Source organism: Nomascus leucogenys, chromosome X, assembly GCF_006542625.1.
Source record: "Nomascus leucogenys isolate Asia chromosome X, Asia_NLE_v1, whole genome shotgun sequence".
Lineage (NCBI taxonomy): Eukaryota > Metazoa > Chordata > Mammalia > Primates > Hylobatidae > Nomascus > Nomascus leucogenys.
In genome coordinates this window covers 125,358,780-125,378,116 of record NC_044406.1, presented here as the reverse complement: position 1 = coordinate 125,378,116, position 19,337 = coordinate 125,358,780, and the positions used below count along the sequence as shown (strand labels likewise).

Here is a 19,337-nt window from a genome sequence, read left to right as displayed (position 1 = left end):
GAGTATTCTATGCCGAGGGAAACAGTGGAATACTCAGGGACAAGAAGGGTCCTCTGGCTTACCTGGAATGGAAAAAAGGCCAATGGGTTATAATAGAGAAAGAGAAGACGAGGGCAAATGAAGTTGGGGAAATAGGAAGAGACCAGACTGTGTATAAAACTTTGCAGGTCAGAATAAGGATTTTAATTTGCAGTTCTAACATCAATGGGAAACCATTCAAGTGGGGCCTGGAGGAGCAATATGATTAGGTTTGTGTTGCACATGGTGGTTGTGTGGTCCTAGCTAGCTAGGTTAGCCCTCAGGGTACTGTGCAGCCATCATTCTTGGCACTTAGCTGATTTGTATGAGCATTTGATGAATGCCTGGTCTTCCCTCTCCCTATACTCTAAGCTCCTTGAAGGCAGGGACTGTGTCTTTTTTATTCACCACCCTGTCTCTAGTGCTGTACACATAGTAGGAGCTCAATAAATATTGGTTGAATGGATGCATCAACTGTGTTAACAGATTTACCTTGTGACCCGCTGTTAGGCAAGGGAGTTACTTTTTTATTGAGGTGAAATTCACATAACATAAAACTAACCATTGTAAAGTGAACAATTTATTGGAACTTAGTACATTTATATTTTTTATAACCACAAACTCGTACCTAGTTCCAGAACATTTTTATCTCCTTAAAAGGAAACTCCATACTTATTAAACAGTTACTCTGCATTCTCCCCTGCCCCTAGCACCTGGTAACTACCAATCTGCTTTCTGTTTTTATGGATTAACCTATTCTGCATATTTCATATGATGAAATTATGCATTATGTGACCTTTTGTGTCTGGCTTCTTTCACTTGGCATACTGTTTTTGAGATTCATTCACATTGTGGAACATATCAGTGCTTCATTCATTTTTATGGCTGAATAATATTTCATTGTATGGATATACCACATTTTGTTTATCCATTCATCAGTTATGGACATTTGGGTTGTTTCTACTTTTTTTTTTTTTTTTTTTTTTTGAGACAGAATCTTGCTGTGTTGCCCTGGCTGGAGTGCAGTGGTGTGATCTTGGCTCAGTGTAATCTCTGCCTCCTGGGTTCAAGCGATTTTCTTGCCTCAGCCTCCCAAGTAGCTGGGATTACAGGCATCTGCCACTATGCCTGGATAATTTTTGTATTTTTAGTAGAGACAGGGTTTCACCATGTTGGCCACGCTGGCTCAAACTCCTGACCTCAGGTGATCCGCCCACCTTGGCCTCCCAAAGTACTGTGATTACAGGCATGAGCCACTGCGCCCGACTGTTTCCACCTTTTGAATAGTTCTGCTATGAACATGCATGCACAAGTTTTTGTTCTAATACCTGTTTTCAATTCTTTTGGGCCTATACTTAGGAGTGGAATTGTGGGGTCATATGGTAATTCTATGTTTAACTTTTTAATGAACTGCCAAACTGTTTCTCATAGGAGCTGAATCATTTTACAGTCCCACCAGCAATGTATGAGGGTTCCAATTTCTCCACATGCTTGCCAACACTTGTTATTTTCTTTTTTTTTTTCTTACAAGCTGTTCATTCACGCCATCTGGAATGCATGAATGAACTTCCCCTTATTTGCAGTGAATATTTCATTCCTTGGTACTTTATTACATGGTTATTTCACAGTATGAAAATAGAAGTGAAACTCAAAGGTATATTGGACAGAATTGGATTCTAAATTCATAAAATTTGAGTCCAACAGCATTCTGGTACATTGCTTTCTGAGATAGACCTGCAACTATTAGGAGAACCCCACTTTTTCTCTTATATACTATTTTTAGGATTGAAGAAGCAGTCTAAAGGACTAATCTCACATCCAAAGAAGTTTCTTCCTTCTGAACATATGTGTTGGTTAAAGCATTTAACAACTCTTCTATTGGAGGTGTCTTTTGAGCGTTGCATTGAGAATTATGAGGAAGCCCCATGTAGTCTTATAGCTGAATGTTCTCATCATAGGCAGTTTTCTGTTGGTTTGACACATTTGTATTTCTACCCTTCTCCTTTTTGTTTTTGTTTTGTTTTAGTTTAGCTGTGCTCAGCATGCAGGGAATAGTTGTATTTGCTTATAGTAAGTGACTGGGAACCAAGCTGAGATGTCAGCAGAACATCATAGAATACTCAAGTACACTGACTATGTAAAGATCATTCAGATTCCTGTCCATCTGAAGTAATCAGACTATCAGTCCACCATTAATTTGAGGACTGCCTATATTTCATTGGGTTCTGCCATATTTCTTCCCTTAAGTAATGCTATAACTATTTTCTATTTGACAGCATGTAGAACATTTTACATCATATCCGAGTTTACAAAGTAGAGTAAGAATAGGCTTAGAAATGTTGCATACACATATGCTTTTTATAATAATGCAAAGTGGAGTGAAATGCATTGCAGTCAGGAGAATTGAGTCTTTATGAACTTTTAATTTTTGAGTACTAGTCATAACTAAGCTGCTTGCATTCCACTGAGCAAAGGTTTCCTAATGAAGAAACCTACAACTACTTGTTGTTTCATGATTTAGCTGAAAGCATTATTTTCTGTTTAAAGCTTCCTAGGCATTTTTTAATGTTGGCTGTAAATTCTTATAATGGTTCTAGATACCCCCTATGTGTGCTTTAGAAATACCCCATTGCTATTTTCAATCATACACTTGAATAGAACTTCTAACTACTGTTTGTCCTATTTGGTAAAAAACATTTGTTTTGTGGAAAATTGGTTTGAGGGTGGTTTGGCCTTTAGGGTGAGTGGTGTTTGTTTTTGTGAAGTCATGCGTTTTGAATGTATCCACTCTAATAAAAATTATTTCAAATGGCTTTATCTCTCCCCCCGTCCCCGTGTGTGTGTGTGTGTGTGTGTGTGTGTGTGTTTTCATTTTACAGCAGAAATCCTGTGTACAGGTAAGATTTGTATTCTAAGAGGTTTATTAATTTTAAATATTGCCCTCATGGTAGTTAATTCTAACCTGATTTACTTGCAGTTGTTTGTACCTTGGTTGCTGGGAAATGGATTTCATTCTGTTTTATCAGAGGAGTAAACAGTTTCCTAGGGTAATAGGCACATTTGAGAAGGCATTCATTTTTTCACATTTAAAGATTATCATTAAGTAAATTGCTACTGTGGTGCTTTAAGTGGGCATCTTAAAAGCCTGAAAGAACCAGTGTACCCTCTAGTGTACCAAAATTAGCACCTTGAAGGAGTTTTATTTAGTCAGTTTGTACTTAAACATTTTTTTAAAGGCATTAGCACATGAACCTTTCCCTGGTCTTTGTGACTTTTCATGATGTTTCATTTATTTTTCCCTCCTTTTCTGCTTTGAAGCCTGAAATTGTTTTTGTTTTGGAGAGAGTCTCATTCTGTCATGCAGGCTGGAGTGCAATGGTGCGATCTCAGCTCACTGCAACCTCTGGCTCCCAGGTTCAAGTGATTCTCCTGCCTCACCCTCCTTAGTAGCTGGGATTACAGGCACCTGTGACCACTCCCGGCTAATTTTTGTATTTTTAGTAGAGGCGGGTTTTGCCATGTTGGCCAATCTGGTCTCGAACTCCTGACCTCAGGTGATCTGCCCACCTCGGCCTCCCAAAGTGCTGGGATTACAGCATGAGCCACTGTGCCCGGCCCAAACCTGCAATTTTTTATTCCACATATATTGTCTTCTCGTGTGTATTAGTTTGTAAGTTATTCTTTATTCTGAAACGGAGTAATTTCTTCCTCACCCTTGAATGCTTTTTTTTTTGTTTGTTTTAGGGGACTAGGCTGAAATAGGTGGCAAATGATGCAACATCCAAAGCTACATTTCAAGCTTTTTTTTTTTGAGATGGAGTTTCGCTCTGTCACCCAGGCTGGAATGCAGTGGTGTGATCTCAGCTTACTGCAACCTCCGCCTCCCGGGCTCAAGTGATTCTCCTGCCTCAGCCTCCCGAGTAGTTGGAATTACAGGTATGTACCACCACGCCTGGCTAATTTTTGTGTTTTTAGTAGAGACAGAGTTTTGCCATGTTGGCCAGGCTGGTCTCAAACTCCTGACCTCAAGTGATCCACCCACCTCGGCTTCCCAAAGTGCTAGGAATATAGGCGTGAGCCACCACACTCGGCTGGCCACATTTCAAGTTTTATTGCTAGAAAATCCGTCCCCACTAGCTGGGTGCGGTGGCTCACGGCTGTAATCCCAGCACTTTGGGAGGCCGAGGCGGGTGGATCACCTGAGGTCAGTAGTTCGAGACCAGCCTGGCCAACATGGTGAAAACCCGTCTCTACTAAAAATACAAAAATTAGCTGGGTTTGGTGGTGGGTGCCTGTAATCCCAGCTATTCAGGAGGCTGAGGCAGAAGAATTGCTTGAACCTGGGAGGCGGAGGTTGCAGTGAGCCGAGATTGCACCACTGCACTCCAGCCTGGGTGACAAGAGTGAAACTCCGTCTCAAAGAAAATCTGCCACTTTCCCCTGCTTCGTTTTAGATCAGATTATTTAGTCAAGTCCCTTCCAAGTTACACATGAAGAAACCAATGCCAGGACTTCCCCAAGACATGTACAGACCGATTGATGGTAGAAGGCTATTAGGACCTTGATCTCCTGGTTTCTTGCCTGTCTTTATTAAGCTTTAGAAGCAAAAACACCTACCTGGGATCATAGCCAAATACTTAATCTTATCCATTTTTGGCATACATGGATAGAAATTGTCACAAATACAACAGTGATCTCACCTCATAGCCTTGAATGCTTTGCCAGTATAGCTGATTGTGAATACCATGTGTTTTTTCTACCAGTAGACTCTAGCATAGATGTAGCCCAGATATGTAGACATGTTTGCGAGGTAAGAGGTATATTACAGTAGCATTGCCCAAAACATGTTGTACAGAATGTGATGTCACTGGATTTTCCTTGTGGGAAAAAAAGAGTTCTGTGGTCAAAAAATTTTGGGAAATGCTGACTTACACAGAGTTAAAAGAGGTTTTTTCAAGACTTTATGGAGCTTTTACTACATGGGTATGCATTGTGAATAACCTGGAGGAGGGGTGGGCTTCTCCTTTCTCTAAGGAACCTCATTATTAACTTGTTCCATGTAATTCAGTCTGGGGAAACATTGAGTGTGGTATCCTGATATTCTTGCCATTTATCTTACTGTGGCATTCCTAGTTGGCAGTACTCAAAGGCACATTAAAATTTAACAATCTAAACAATTTTTATTTATATGTAAGGCATTACTGAATATTTGTCGTGCTCTTCTTTTTATGCCTCAATATCCAAGTTATACATTACATTTCAAATGTCTTACTAATTTATATAGTCTCTTTTAAGCATGTTTTAGGAATAATTACAATCAGATCATCTGTTATATTTATAGCAGCATCCAGTCTTTATAGTGCACAGAAGCTTCAAATCCAAAGCTTTGGGGAGAGGGAAGAGATGATGGAGAGACAGTGTCAATAATTCCAGTGCAGTTCCCAAGTGCCTGTGTGCTCTGCCACAAAGGGAGAAACGAATTCCTATTTTTACTGTCAGGGTGTCAGATCAACAGTTCCAAAATATGATATATGTTCTGGACAGCAGCCTCCATAAGCTCCTCGAGTGGCCCTCAGTTGTCATCAAACATGGCACTTGTCAGCCTCCCTGGCTAACTCTAGTCCTCTTCATGAACACTGAAGAACAGTGTTTTCAAAACCAAGCACTCTGTGCTAGTGGACCATAATTCATCCTGCCCCTTTAGGCAGGGGTAGCACCAAAATTTCCCGTGCCTCTTCTGTAGAGCCAGAAACTTTCTTGCTTTAAATAAAACATTTACATGTGGGTTATGTTGAGGACATTGCCTAGTTCCATGCTGGCCCAGTTGCTAGAGTTTTAATATTCCTATAGTTTGTTAACATCTGCAAACCTCATCCTTTGTTCCTGCGAATAGTTTACAGTCATTTAAAGTGATTTCTGGGTGTTTCTGTTAATCCTGCTGTAAGGAGTCTGTTACGTTATGTGACCTTATTTTATAGATAAGGAAATGAGGCTCAACTAAGCTATTTTCTCCAGGTCTCATTTTGAAGAAAAAAAAGTTGTAAATAATATTTCTCAGAGTTATAACTGTCTTGCTTCCCCTGTCCCCTCCAGATTTTGCCCTGAAAGCCTTCCCTATAGGAAGAATGTTTGTTTTTTTTTTTAAAGAGTTGGGGTCTTTACTTTGTTGCCCAGGCTGGAGTGCAGTGGTGATCATAGTTCACTGTAACCTCGAACTTCTGGGCTTAAGTGGTCCTCCTGCCTCAGGTTCCCTAGGAGGACTACAGGTGTGTGCCAGCATGCCCCGCTAATTAAAAAAAAATTTTTTTTTGTAGAGACAGGGGTCTCACTGTGTTTGACTGGGCTGGTCTGGAACTCTGGGCCTCAAGCAAAGTATTGGGATTACAGGTCCAAGCCACTGTGCCAGGTCCAGGAAGAATGCACCCCCTGCCCCGAAACCCCTTACTTTCTTCATTTATTCAACTAAGCCATGCTCCACAATGGAAACTTGCTTTTTATCTACCTCTTTTGTTGGGGATGTTAAGAAAAGTTATAGCCTGGATGTGCTCTTTAAATTAATTACACTTAGAGCTCAGGCAGTTTTTAAGCCAGTTTGCTTTTTGTATGGTATTTGACAGTTTACTTGGAAAAATGCATTCATTGGTTTTGCTGGACACACTCCAACTTATATTTGAACTGGCAGACCTTTCTAGGAAACATCACTTTTATAGTAATGACACTATCACTGAAAAAAGAAATAAAACCTTGTTCAGGTCGTCAGACACCAGTTTTACAATATTTTTTCTTTTGCTCTAGCTAGAGTTTCTTATCTCTTCTTACACTGTAATAAAAATTCTTCTCTGGTGATCTAGAAAGTAATTTTTGGATGAGAATTTATCTCTTCTAGGTAATGATACTGGTCAAGGCATTTTTCTCCCTAATATCCAGTGGCTTTTTTCCTTGCAATTGCTAGATATTACTGTTGGCTGCTGAGATACAACTTTCTTACCTCTGAGATATCTAAATAGTGAGAAAAATCTTCCATCCCTAAGGGACCTTTCCACATAAACCATCTGCTTAGGCCTTTCTTGCATATATTTTTGAAGCTTGAATTTACAGTATTACAGTGACTCTCTTAGGGTGGGGAAACTCTGTGTCATAGTGAATACTTAGATTATGTCTCTTCCTCTGAAAATACAACTAAAAGTTCAATTCAGCTTTCCTCTGAAGCTTATTGTTTAGCACCACTTTTTATTGTGGTCCATTTATTGTAGGCAGGGATTAGAAAAGAACTTCCCAAGATGAGGAAAAATTACTGTATGGTGTAAGATACTGATATTTAAAAATAATAACACCTTAAAATACAGAAGTTACAAAGGCAAATCAGGTCTTTGGAGAAGAATAACAAAAAGATGTGAAATGGTGCAATAATGGGGCTCAGGCCGCCAGAGTACTGCTTTGAGCTCTTAAGGAATAGACTGTCTTCTGATGCTTCCTTTGCTGCCTCCCATGGAAGTACAGGAACTAGGCAAGCCATAATTGGCTCACTTCCCAAGTTCTGGGAAACTTTACAAGGATCACAGGGGTTGGTACAAGTTGCTTGATAATCTGCAGCATTCTCTCTGAGATTTAGCTGCCATTGTGTTGCCAAATTTCTGCATGTCAGTATGCAGATGGTCCCATCTCTCCCTCCAGCCTCTGAGGTTTGTAATCTATATTTATTTCTCCTCTTTTCAGCCAGGTTGGGTTTTGAGATCTTGGGGCCTGCTTTATTTCTGCCTTTTATTTGCATATATATTTTTATCCATTTCCTGAGGGTAATCGTAAATGGTTAGCTGGATTGTCAGCCTCACTGCTCCTATCTTTAAGGGTTAAGAATCTCCTAGTTTAGAGTTTTAAATTTTGTTAAGTGTTTGGAATGAAAGGCTGTGTGTAGAGATGGGTAGGGTGAAAGTGAAAGGGAACTTCTGAGGCTTTGTATACTTGCTGGTTAAATTTTTGTGCATATTGTCAGGCTTTGGGTTAGGAAAGATTCTTTTAATAAGGAAAGTTGAGTTGCTGAGACCCCAAAGGAACACTGAGAGTCGCAGGTTACTTCCTATAAATGGAAGAACCTGAATCATTAAAAGATAAAATTCCTGTTAGAATCTTGAATCAAGAATGTTTACAGTATTTTTGATCCATCAACTTTCTATTAGCAATCCTTTAATGAAGCTGCATTTCTGTCTTTCGAGCCACAATTTCTGTAGCTCTGAAGTTCTTGGAGTAAGGGCATGGTGGGGGAAGGGGGATCAGATTGGGAATTCTTAGAATTGATTGTCCCTGGTGAAATTAAACTGCTCAGTGAATCACTTTGAGATAATGAAAGGTCCACTCTGAGCTTCCAAAGAAGGCATTGTTCTTATCCAAATCCTCATGGTCAGTCTTTTTATTAAGCGTTGTGCTTGCTGATTTAGGTGTTTGTGTGAGGCTTAATATCCATTTCCTGTAGTAGTTTTTATTCAATTAAATGTGAAGCCATTGGGTAATGCCTAATTAGAGAAATCTTTGTGTTTAGGGATAAACTTTGTGTATTCATTTGTCCTTTGGTCAAGTGTTTGAGAATTTCAGTTAATATGACTGTAATTAAGCTTTAAAGGCAGAACAACACAAATGCCCCATCAGTCTTGCTTCACTTCCTTTGGCAAAAGGAGAGACAGCTTAATCACTTAAGAAGTAGCAGTAAAAGCAAAATCTGAAAAGTGCAATTTTAAGGATCATTTTAGAGTTATGATTGTAAATTACACATTAAGTTTATTCATCTTTGCTTGTTATAATGGAGTGGGCTTGGAAACCTCAGCAATTTAACCACCGAATACATTGTAGTTATTTTAACCAAGAAGCTTAATACACTGGAAATGTTTCCTGGCACTGTAGTGATCTCCTCCCCATACCCCCACCCTTTCAGCCCTAGTATGGAAATGCTGACTTCTGGGAGCATTTTAGTAGACATATGAAATTTTGATGAAATGCTCTGTCTTTCAATTTTGAATTTGGCGTTTTTAAGACACTATGCTGTTCAAAAATATTCCTGCTTCAGAGAAGAAAATAGCTTTGGGCTGGAGTGTGGAGAACCATTTAAAATCATTGCCAAGTCTTCAGAGTTTAGTAAGAATTTTTTTTTTGTTCATTTTTGAGCAAATACTTTTATTTGCTGTGGTAGCTTACAGAAAGCAGTTTGATGACCAATAAAAGTAATGCTCTAACTGCCAGGGATTACATCGGTTTTAAGATTATTTGCTGATAATCCAAGTAGCTTTGCATTGTATCAGGGCCTGTAATTCTCATTATCAGTGATCTGAATAATTGATGGGAGATAACCACATGCAAAATAAATTGTCGAAGGGGAATCTTACTTTGCGAGCAGCTTAAAATGGTTGAACAGAACACTATTTGAGGGTTATTTGTATTTTTAACCTTTGGAAAGCAAATTGTTTAAATTATTTAAAGAAATAGTGCAAGATTATGGCTGGCATACTAAAAACTTGTAGGATGTTATTTAAGGACGATCACTGAAAGAGTCTGTGGCAGTAATTCTTAGCTGTGCTCGCAAATTAGAATTGTCACCTGGGGAGCTTCCAGAAAAATTAAATATTAAATAAAAGAACCAGGCATGAGTATTGTGTTTAAATCCACTGTGTGACCAGGATAAAGAGTCAAAGATCTATGGCTAACTCATAAATATAAGTCTGCCAGCACCTGGAAAGGATATATAGGTAGGCTTTATTTCAGATCCTGTGCCAGCTTTTATAGTAACAGTCTTGTATTGAGGTCTCTGTTTTTCTTCAGTTCTTATCTAGTCAGGTCTGGAGGCAACCAAGGAACAAATTTTGTTTCCAATGGCTTTTCATTTTTTTTATGACTAGCAAAGACATAGGATTTTAAGATGGTGCCAGTTAAATAATTACTGTGTTAGGTTTTTTATTGAGAGGCCATTTTGGGGTATAAATTACTTGCTTTTTTTTTTTTTACAGTATTCAGTTTATACTATGGAGGTATAAATTAGGAGTACAAAAGGTTGATTTTTATCTTGAGAAATTTACATTGCTTTCTCTGTTAATTCATATATTGTAAACATATTTTTAAATATTTGCCATACTTTATTATATAGTGTGGTGTGTCATTAAAATAGAGTCGGTACCAGCATATTTCAAGTTTTAAGAAATGCTGTTCTTAAGGACAATTGAATGGGAAGCAGTTCAGCACAGGATGGACTCCTAATGAATTACAGTTCATTACGAGGTGCCAGGAATCACACACTCCCACTCCAGACTACACTGCGTGCCATCCAAATGGGAATTTTAAAAATGATTTCTACTTAGCATTTCTCTGCTTTGGCAAAGACACCTACATTATTCAAAATCACAGGAACTAACACCACTGTTTTAACACTCTATATTGGCAGCAGGTGGGCAATTACAGTGAATTTACGTGAGTTCAGCATTGCTATTTTTTATGTGAACCAAATATTATTAGACAGTTGCAGGAAATCCCACCAGACATTGCAGTTTCATCAGCTTTTAAGGTGAAACAGGCATGGAAAAGTCACCTACCTCATACTACTCCACCCCCAGTCTTAGGCACTTCTCAACCCAAACCTGTTTAGGGTAAAGAGACTGTAAAATGCTATTTTGGAAAATGCTCAGAAGTGGACATTCTGCTGCTTCTTTCAGGCTTCTGTTTCGTCATCTAACAGCAATCACTGCCGGGATCTGTACACACAAAACCCCAAACCTGCATAGTAATTTCAATCCGTTTTCTCCAATTTAATGGAGATAGAGGCCACTTAGGCCTTATTCAAAAAAGATCAGAGAGATAATGTATGAGGAAAGCTCTTAGTAAAACTGGAAATGTTATTCAAATGTAGGGAATTAATAAAAATATCAGTGTGCCTAAAAAAATTGTATTGTGCTTTTTCCTTTTGTTCTTTGGCATGGAATGTAGAAGACAATTCAGAATTGGGAAAGCACTAGTCCATTTTTGTTTTAAGTTAATCAGTGGTTGCTGTAATTCAGGGGAAAAATCTATATGGACAGCACACGACATATCCTACTTCAGTGATTCTCTACCTCCTTTGCCTCTTGCCCCTTTCCACTTGTAGAATTAACTAAGAACTTGTATAAAAGGTAACCCTGCCTCATTTACTCTGCAGCCACTTCTTCCTTGTGTGAAAAACTAAACAGCCATATGAATATTAAATTAAAGGTTGCAAATTGCAATGTATACGTGGACTGGCATTTTCTCTAATTCAAATTGGTACATTATAAGAGTTAGGTCTGTTGCTGAGACCACAGAGAGGCCTTAACCTGCAACAGAAGGTGGGAGCTGGGGTGAAGCCAGATAAACTATACATCTGGCAGGTGCACACACTTTCACTTTTAAGTTTTACAAAATGGATATTATGGAAAATTTGGTGCTCTTATCAGTAAGCTGTGTCAAAACCTGTATATTACAGTTGCAAACAGAGAAGTAAGCCCCTAAATCAAAGCTACCACTTGGTAAAGATACTGTTTACTGGTTTCCAGGAACTGTGTGAAAATTTACCTATGAATCATTTACTCTTAGCATGCGAAAGACCTTGGACAATCAGTTGTTCTAATGCCTTGTCTTTGGGCGGGCAGATAAATAACTAAGTTATCCAGCATAGATACTTAACTGACTTTTTCCAGGTCTCCAGGGATCCCACAAATTCCCTTAGCACACTCCAGAGTAGCTTTCCAGAGTTATATACAGCCTGAATCTCTTCTACTTCAGTTTGTCCCAGTTACTTTTTGCATGATTCCTTACAAATTTTGAAGGCAATATCATAAGCTTAAATGAAAACTCAAGGCAAAGAGGTTTTATGTATACTTTGGGGTGATTTTTAATTTTTAAACGAAGGAATAATTTTCCACATACCATCTACATAAGATGCACAAATTCAGACTGGAGTACATTCAGACATTGTAGATAATTGGAAGACTACAAGTTCTAAGTCTTGCTTAAAATGATTACTTTGAGGGTGAGATTTATACCTTTGACCTTTAAATAGATCATTGAAAGGAAGGAAAATCTTTGTGACTACATATATTAAAACATTTTAGGTTGGGGAATTATATTTCTAAAAAATAATGGGAATATATAAATGGATATTTGTTTCTATCATACATCCTTTGACTTAAATATGTGGTAGTCTCAGATATGGTAATATAGTACCATACAAGGAGACTGTCCCAAATTTATATAAGAAAAGAGTATTATCCTGATTTAAGCAAAGAGAGTGAGGCCTCAGCAAAATTAAAGGGTGGGATAAAATAGAGCCCAATCTTGAAACTTTTAGATTCAGTGAGTCTACTTATTAAAAATGTAAAAGGGGCATGAGAAATATATTGTGTGAAATGGAACTTTACAACAATAAGGCTCTGAGAGATTGCAAAATAAACTATCCTGTAAAGCCAAATAATTATAGTTTCTTTTTAGAAAAAGTCGATCATTTCTTCAATAGAGGCAGCCATTGTATTTCTGACCTTTACACTTATACACAATTATTTTGTGTTTAGAAGTAATCTGCATTATGCTTTCTGTTCTCTAGTAAGGTAGTTGAAGGGTTGTCCTCAGTAGTTGCATAATAAATGAAATATTCCCAGTCCATTCTTTCGTGAGTTAGTGTGTTGCTAGTGAAGGTTATGGTTAAGATTCATTTGGGCTGTGGATGAAAAAAATGATTGGCAGTAAAAGTATTTTTTCTCTAGGGTACATTCTTTAATCATTTTAGAATTGCACTGTTGACCTCAGAACAGTTGGTTCAAACAGCACTTTTACTAATCTTTACTATGTCAGCAAGTAAGAGCTTAATGGATTTTGAATTCCCTAACAAGGTTTTCTCCTCTCCCTACTACTTTCTCACCAGATTATAGCCCAGCATGCTTAGACAAGAATTATGGGCTTGGTAGAAGTGTGGACAAATGTGATGAAAAACTGAATTTTTTCCCTTTTCTCTTGGTCAGTGTGCTGGAGAAGAGAAACGAGTTGGCACACGCACAGTGTTTGTTGGCAATCATCCAGTTTCGGAAACAGAAGCTTACATTGCACAAAGATTTTGTGATAATAGAATAGTCTCATCTAAGGTAAGTTTTTGTTTTAACTCAATAGATGGTCATATAGTGAATCAGATAATGCATTTATTCTAATTTATGCTTCTGAGGAAACTGATGCATTTATGTATGTGTACATGTATTTGCATGTATACGGATCATATACTAGCTATAGTAAGTATTCCTCTGAAAGACAGTTTATTTAAAAAATCACTTTGTCTTGTTATAGGTGAAAGATCATTCACTTGCCTTCCATTATGATTCACAGTGCTTGTTGATTATGCATATTACTTTAAACCGTAAAGTTTGTTAAAAATATGAATTACTTGTGCAAAGCTTCCTGAATTACCCTTGAATGGATGAACTAGGATATAAAAGAATGCAAATTCTTTTATAAAAGATTTGCATTCTTTTGGAGACAGCTGTCCTGGAATGACTTTATTTGCATTTCTTTCTAGTTCCCCTGCCAACCCCTCCACCTCCCATCCCACTTCTCAAGTATTAATACAGTCCTATGTCCCAAAGGGTGCATGCTGCTCAGTACACTGCTTCACCTGTGATCTGTTAAGAGTTAAGTCACTGCAGCTGTGTCACCGTTTGAATGCATCTTTCTTCAGCATAGTGTAGGACTAAGAGCATTGGCCTGGAAGTTTGTATTTAAATCCTGGCCCAACCACTTACTAGTTGTGTCACCTTGGCCAAATTAATCGCCCTGATTCTAAATGTCCTCGTTGGTGAAATGGGGCTAATACTCTGTGAAACCACTTCTTATAGCTCCTATACCCGGTAGTCATCATTCTGCAAGTGTTATTTAGCTAGTCTTTACCTCTGGCTGACCAGGTTAGGTGCTAGGTTGGCCTACTGCCATCTCTTGTAGAATGGAATAGATCTTGAAGATTTTCCTCACTTCCTCATGTGCCCTGGCAAGGTAGAGATAAAAGTTGGTGACGTTTGGTTCACTGTACACTTGTAATCACTTAGAACCTGAAACAAAATTATGCCTTTCCTTAAAAATATATGACATTTTGGTTTTCAAATACGCATTTAATTTCTCGTTTGGGTGGTGATACAGTAGTGATCATGTCTAGCTGGGAGATTAACATGTAAAATATGGTCAGGACAGGTGAAAATTTTGTTGCCTAATGAGCAGATGTGTAGGCCTATAGAACATTTTATTCTGGATAAAAATGTCTATTTCCTCTTAATCTTACACACTAGTGGCAGAAATTTTATTCTCAGCCAGAGGTTTACATACTTGTGCCTAAAATAGTGAATAGTTCTTTTACTGAAAATTTCAACTCACCTTGTGGTATCCAATTAAATGGTCTGTAGTAGTCCTTTGATTCAGAATTGTGGACTTGTAGAGCTAAATGGTCTTAAGAGGTTATCTTATTCAGCTCACTGACTTTACAGATGGAGAAACCAAGGCCAGAGAAATTTAGGCACATGGTCACCAAGCAGAGTTAGTAATAAAACCAGGAGTAGAACTACTTTATAAGGTCTAGTTGCTCTGAATAAAGAGGTCTTTTTACATCATTGTGCTGTTTGGGTTCCCTCCTCATTTTTTTTCTCTCCTCTTGCATTGTGCTTGGCATGGGGCGACAACTCAAACGGTAGCTGCTATTGTTATTTGTGTTTCTGTGATTATTATTACAATACTGAGTAGTACTATTGATTTCCTCAGGTTCGTGTGTTTTGAATGGGTGGGATACTATCTCCTAAATGGAGGCCTTCAGCTCTACTCCGAAAAGACCAACAATTTCATAGTTTGACTTTTTCTTCCTCACATTGTCTTGGCTGTTTGTATTTATACCAGGATTTTTTAAAAGATTATTTTTCCAAAATATACTATTTATAGAATATGTTAGCTGCCTTCCAACTTTGTAGCAAGTGTTGATTTTCTTTCTCCACCCTTCAGTCATAAAAATAATTATCTTAATTGGATGCTGCTTTTGTTTACAAATACTACCAGTAATGTGACATTATAAATGTTAAGGCAGGGAACACTGAAGACAAACATTTGGACCTACTTTACATTTTATTTGCTTATAAAATTAATGCTTTTTTTTTTTTGAGACGGAGTCTCACTTTGTCACCCAGGCTGGAGTTCAGAGGCGAGATCTTGGTTCACTGCAAGCCCCGCCTCCCGGGTTCACGCCATTCTCCTGCCTTAGCCTCCCAAGTAGCTGGGACTACAGGCGCCCGCCACCATGCCTGGCTAATTTTTTGTGTTTTTAGTAGAGGCGGGGTTTCACCGGGTTAGCCAGGATGGTCTCATGATCCGCCTGCCTTGGCCTCCCAAAGTGCTGGGATTACAGGCGTGAGCCACTGTATCCGGCCTAATGCTTTTTGTTTTTTTATCTCCTGGGAGCACAAATACTTCCTTCAGAAAAATTTGGCCTCTACAGCCTCACAAACTTTAATGTACTCTGCAGGGATTTTGGAAATCACCAGAATTTTGTAGCTGGTGCAAAACTTGGAAATTCCCTTCTTCAGCAAAAGGAGCATTGATTATACTCTGCTATGAATTTTAGGATCTTTAGTTTCCATCATGTTTATCTGTTGTGTGTTTTTTTCCTTTAAAAATTTTTAAGATTTTTAAAAAAAATTAATTAATTTTTTTTTTTTTTGGTATTTTTAGTAGAGACGGGGTTTCACCATATTGGCCAGGCTGGTCATAAACTCCTGGCGTCAAGTAATCCCCCTGCCCCAGCCTCCGAAAGTGCTGGGATTACAGAAGTGAGTCACTGCACCCCGCCCTTTGCCCAGCTTTTAATGGAGTTGATTTTTTTTTTTCTTACTGTTTGAGTTCCTTATAGATTCTGGATATTAGTCCTTTGCCGGAATCATAATTTGCAAATATTTTCTCCCATTTTATAGATTGTCTGTTTACTTTGTTGATTATTTCTTTTGCTGTGCAGCTTTTTAATTTAAGTCCCATTTGTTTATTTTTGGTTTTTGGGCATTTGCTTTTTTGTCTTCGTCATCGGTTATTTGCCTAGGCTAATGTCCAGAAGAGTTTTTCCTAAGTTTTCTTTGAGCAGGTGACTGCTAACTTTATTATTACTTTAAATATCTACTACTTTATTTTTACCTTTTTCTCTTTCTTTTTTACTGCTATTCTGACACATTAAAAGTTATTTGGAGTCTTAAGTTCCTCATCTGCATTTTTAATGCTAAATCATCAGCATTTTTAATGATAAATTGGAAATCTTGGGTAAAACAGAACTGGTAAAAACAAGTAAAGTTCTAAAGCCTCCTTTTGCTTAAATAATTGACTCTCAAAGCTGAGATTCTCTTCAACTTTCCTCCTTTGGGAAATTTGCTTAGTAAGTTTATAAAGTTTTGGTTTCAAATTAAATTAGATGATACATATTTGAGGCAGTGACCCACAACTTTTTCACATAATTTCATCTTTAGTGGCCACACTTATGTACAGGTTATTTAATCCACTACAAAGCATATATAAAATGCACTGTATGTACCGGGAAAGCTGGCGTTTTTTGTTTATTTGTTTTTGAGACAGAGTCCCTGTCGCCCAGGCTGGAATGCAGTGGCGTGCGATTTCAGCTCAATGCAACCTCCGCCTCATGGGTTCAAGCGATTCTCCTGCCTCAGCCTCCCAAGTAGCTGGGATTACAGGCGTCCGCCTGGCTAATTTTTTGTATTTTTAACAGAGACGAGGTTTCGCCATGTTGCCCAGGCTGGTCTCGAACTCCTGACCGCAGGTGATCCACCCACCTCAGCCTCCCAAAGTGCTGGGATTACAGGTGTGAGCCGTCATGCCCAGCCCAAAGCTGGCGTTTTCTGTATAAATAGTTTTAAACATGTTCTAAATGTCTGGGCTGCTTTTTAAGTTTATAGTTGCACTTAAAGATAGTATAAAAGAGGCCCGGTGCAGTGGCTCACACCTGTAATGCCAGCACTTCGGGAGGCTGAGGCAGGTGAAGTTTGAAACCAGCCTCGGAGATGGTTCAAAGGGAGACCCCGTATCTACAAAAAATACAAAAATTGGCCGGGCGTGGTGGCTCACGCCTGTAATCCCAGCACTTTGGGAGGCCGAGACGGGCAGATTGCCTGAGCTTAGGAGTTGAAGACCAGCCTGACCAACATGGTGAAACCCCGTCTCTACTAAAAATATAAAAATTAGCTGGGTGTGGTGGTGTGCGCCTGTATTTCCAGCTACTTGGGAGGCTGAGGCGGGAGAATCACTTGAACCTGGGAGGTGGAGGTTGCAGTGAGCTGAGATCACACCACTGCACTCTAGCTTGGGTGACAGAGTGAGACTCTGTCTCCAAAAAAAAAACACACACATACACAACAAAAATTAGCCAGGCATGGTGGTGTGTGCCTGTAGTCCCAGCTACTCAGGAGGCTGAGGCGGGAGAATTGCTTGAGCCTGGGAGGCAGAGGCTGCAGTGAGCTGGGAAGGCGCTACTGCACTCCAGCCTGGGTGACAATGTGAGACTCTATTTCAATAAATAAATAAATAAATAAATAAATAAATAAATAAATAGTATTTACTGACGTCTCCAAGCAAGAACTAACTTGTAACAAAAACTGAATTCTCATCATTGTGTCTAAAAAACTGCTATACACATTTTCTTCTTGTGAGCAACTTTTTTTTTTTTTTTTTTTTTTTTTGCCATGGAGGTCATGCTTGAGATAACATTGTTTTTGGTTTGTAGCAACTGACCAAGCTGGAGAGTCTACTTTTCAGATAAACAAGTTAATTTGAATAACTTGATGTGTATGGCTGTAACTCAATTTCACTTTTAGTTATAAAACTCTAAAAAGTAGACTTTTCTTGGTCTGCATTAAAATCTTACATTTGTATTATACTAAGAAAGATGTGCTAGAAACTAAGTTTACCTTTTAGTTAAACCAGTGGAGTAAATGGCTAGGGCATAAGTTTTAATAAAGATTTCTTGTATACCTTCTGTGTGCTAAACTATTGTTCTAGGCACCTGTGATAAGGGGATTTAGGACATGCTCCCTGATCTCTTAATAGCTCATGACTTGATGAAGGAGAGAAGAGGGCAGTCATTTCCTATGAAGGGAATAATCAGAATTCCTCAAGGAAGCAGTTCATTTGATAAAACAGTGGTTAACCAACAGTTGGGACTTAAAAACGACAACAACAAAAGTATTCCCTTTTGATGTGTTTATATCACCTTTCACAGATGACTCTGTAATGCTTATTTGATTAATTAAAAACTCTTTAATTTGGGAACAGAAGGGTAACATACCAGAAGCTCAGCCATTAGCCTGTTGTTGGAGTTTAGCTTATTGTTTTAGAAAGTTGATTTTGAATAATTGGGACAGTTCAAAATGCTGGTCTGACCTATGTCAGCTTCAAAGTGACTGGATCAGTGGTTTTGAGTGGCTTCTATTTTTGGTCACAAGCTACCCTGGGAATCTCATAAAAAGTGTGGACCTTCTTCTCTCAAGTGATGCACATCCATGCACAATTCTGCATTTATTTTAAAATTATCTTCCCTAAGGCACTTCTTGGACTCCAGGGTAGAACCTTTTCTAAGTTGGTTATTGGTTGTAATGCAGCTGTTCTACTGAATGTACTTGCCTCCTTTTGTGTTTCTTCCCTGAGGATTCCCTAAATTTTGAGCCCATAAGCCTTTTTAAACTGAAAGGTTAGTAAATTCCCATATATTATGTCGTGCTGTACAACTTGGCTTTTCAGTCACCTCTTATTAAAGGATATGTTCTCACATATTATATAGATAATTGGGATGGGCTTTGGTAATTGGTAAAAGTTTCATGCTAAATTGCACATGGTCGGAAGACGAGAACTCTCAGGCCAACTGTCAACCGCAGAACTCTCAAATGTAAATTTAGCTTTTTAGGTTAAGAAACATTTCTTTCTTTCTAGTTTCTGGTCTTACTAGGTCATCTGAAAAATTCAATGTTTTTTGGTCACTTTTAAATGATTCAGTCCTTGAGCTTAAGGTATCAGGGACAAAGTACGATTGACAGTTGGCCTAAGATTTCTGCGGTTGACAGTTGGCCTAAGAGTTCTAGTCTTCTGACCATGTGCAATTTAGCATGAAACTTTTACCTATTACCAATTACCAAAGCGTGGCCCAGAGTGGTATGTTATTGATTAAAATGAAAGCCCTCCATGGCCCAGGGTTGTGTATACACCTTCCCAGCTGTCATGGAAATTGGAGGTACTCATAGGGACAGAGTGACTCATAGGAGTATCTGTTA

The 19,337-nt window shown here is 38.5% G+C and overlaps 1 protein-coding gene across 4 annotated transcripts in view; it reads left to right on the top strand.

Moving 5' to 3' along the window:
* Window positions 1-19,337, top strand: part of ATP11C (ATPase phospholipid transporting 11C) — a 207,992-nt gene that overhangs the window by 94,100 nt on the left and 94,555 nt on the right. For 2 of the 4 annotated variants that reach the window (XM_003272596.4, XM_030807338.1), the window contains exons 1-2: window positions 7,566-7,700; window positions 13,023-13,142. In XM_003272596.4, the coding sequence (XP_003272644.2) occupies window positions 7,665-7,700; window positions 13,023-13,142 (156 nt within the window). In that variant the 5' untranslated portion in view covers window positions 7,566-7,664. Of the gene's footprint in view, window positions 1-7,565; window positions 7,701-13,022; window positions 13,143-19,337 lie in introns of those variants that run through there. The other 2 variants (XM_003272595.4, XM_030807339.1) reach the window with 1 other exon arrangement.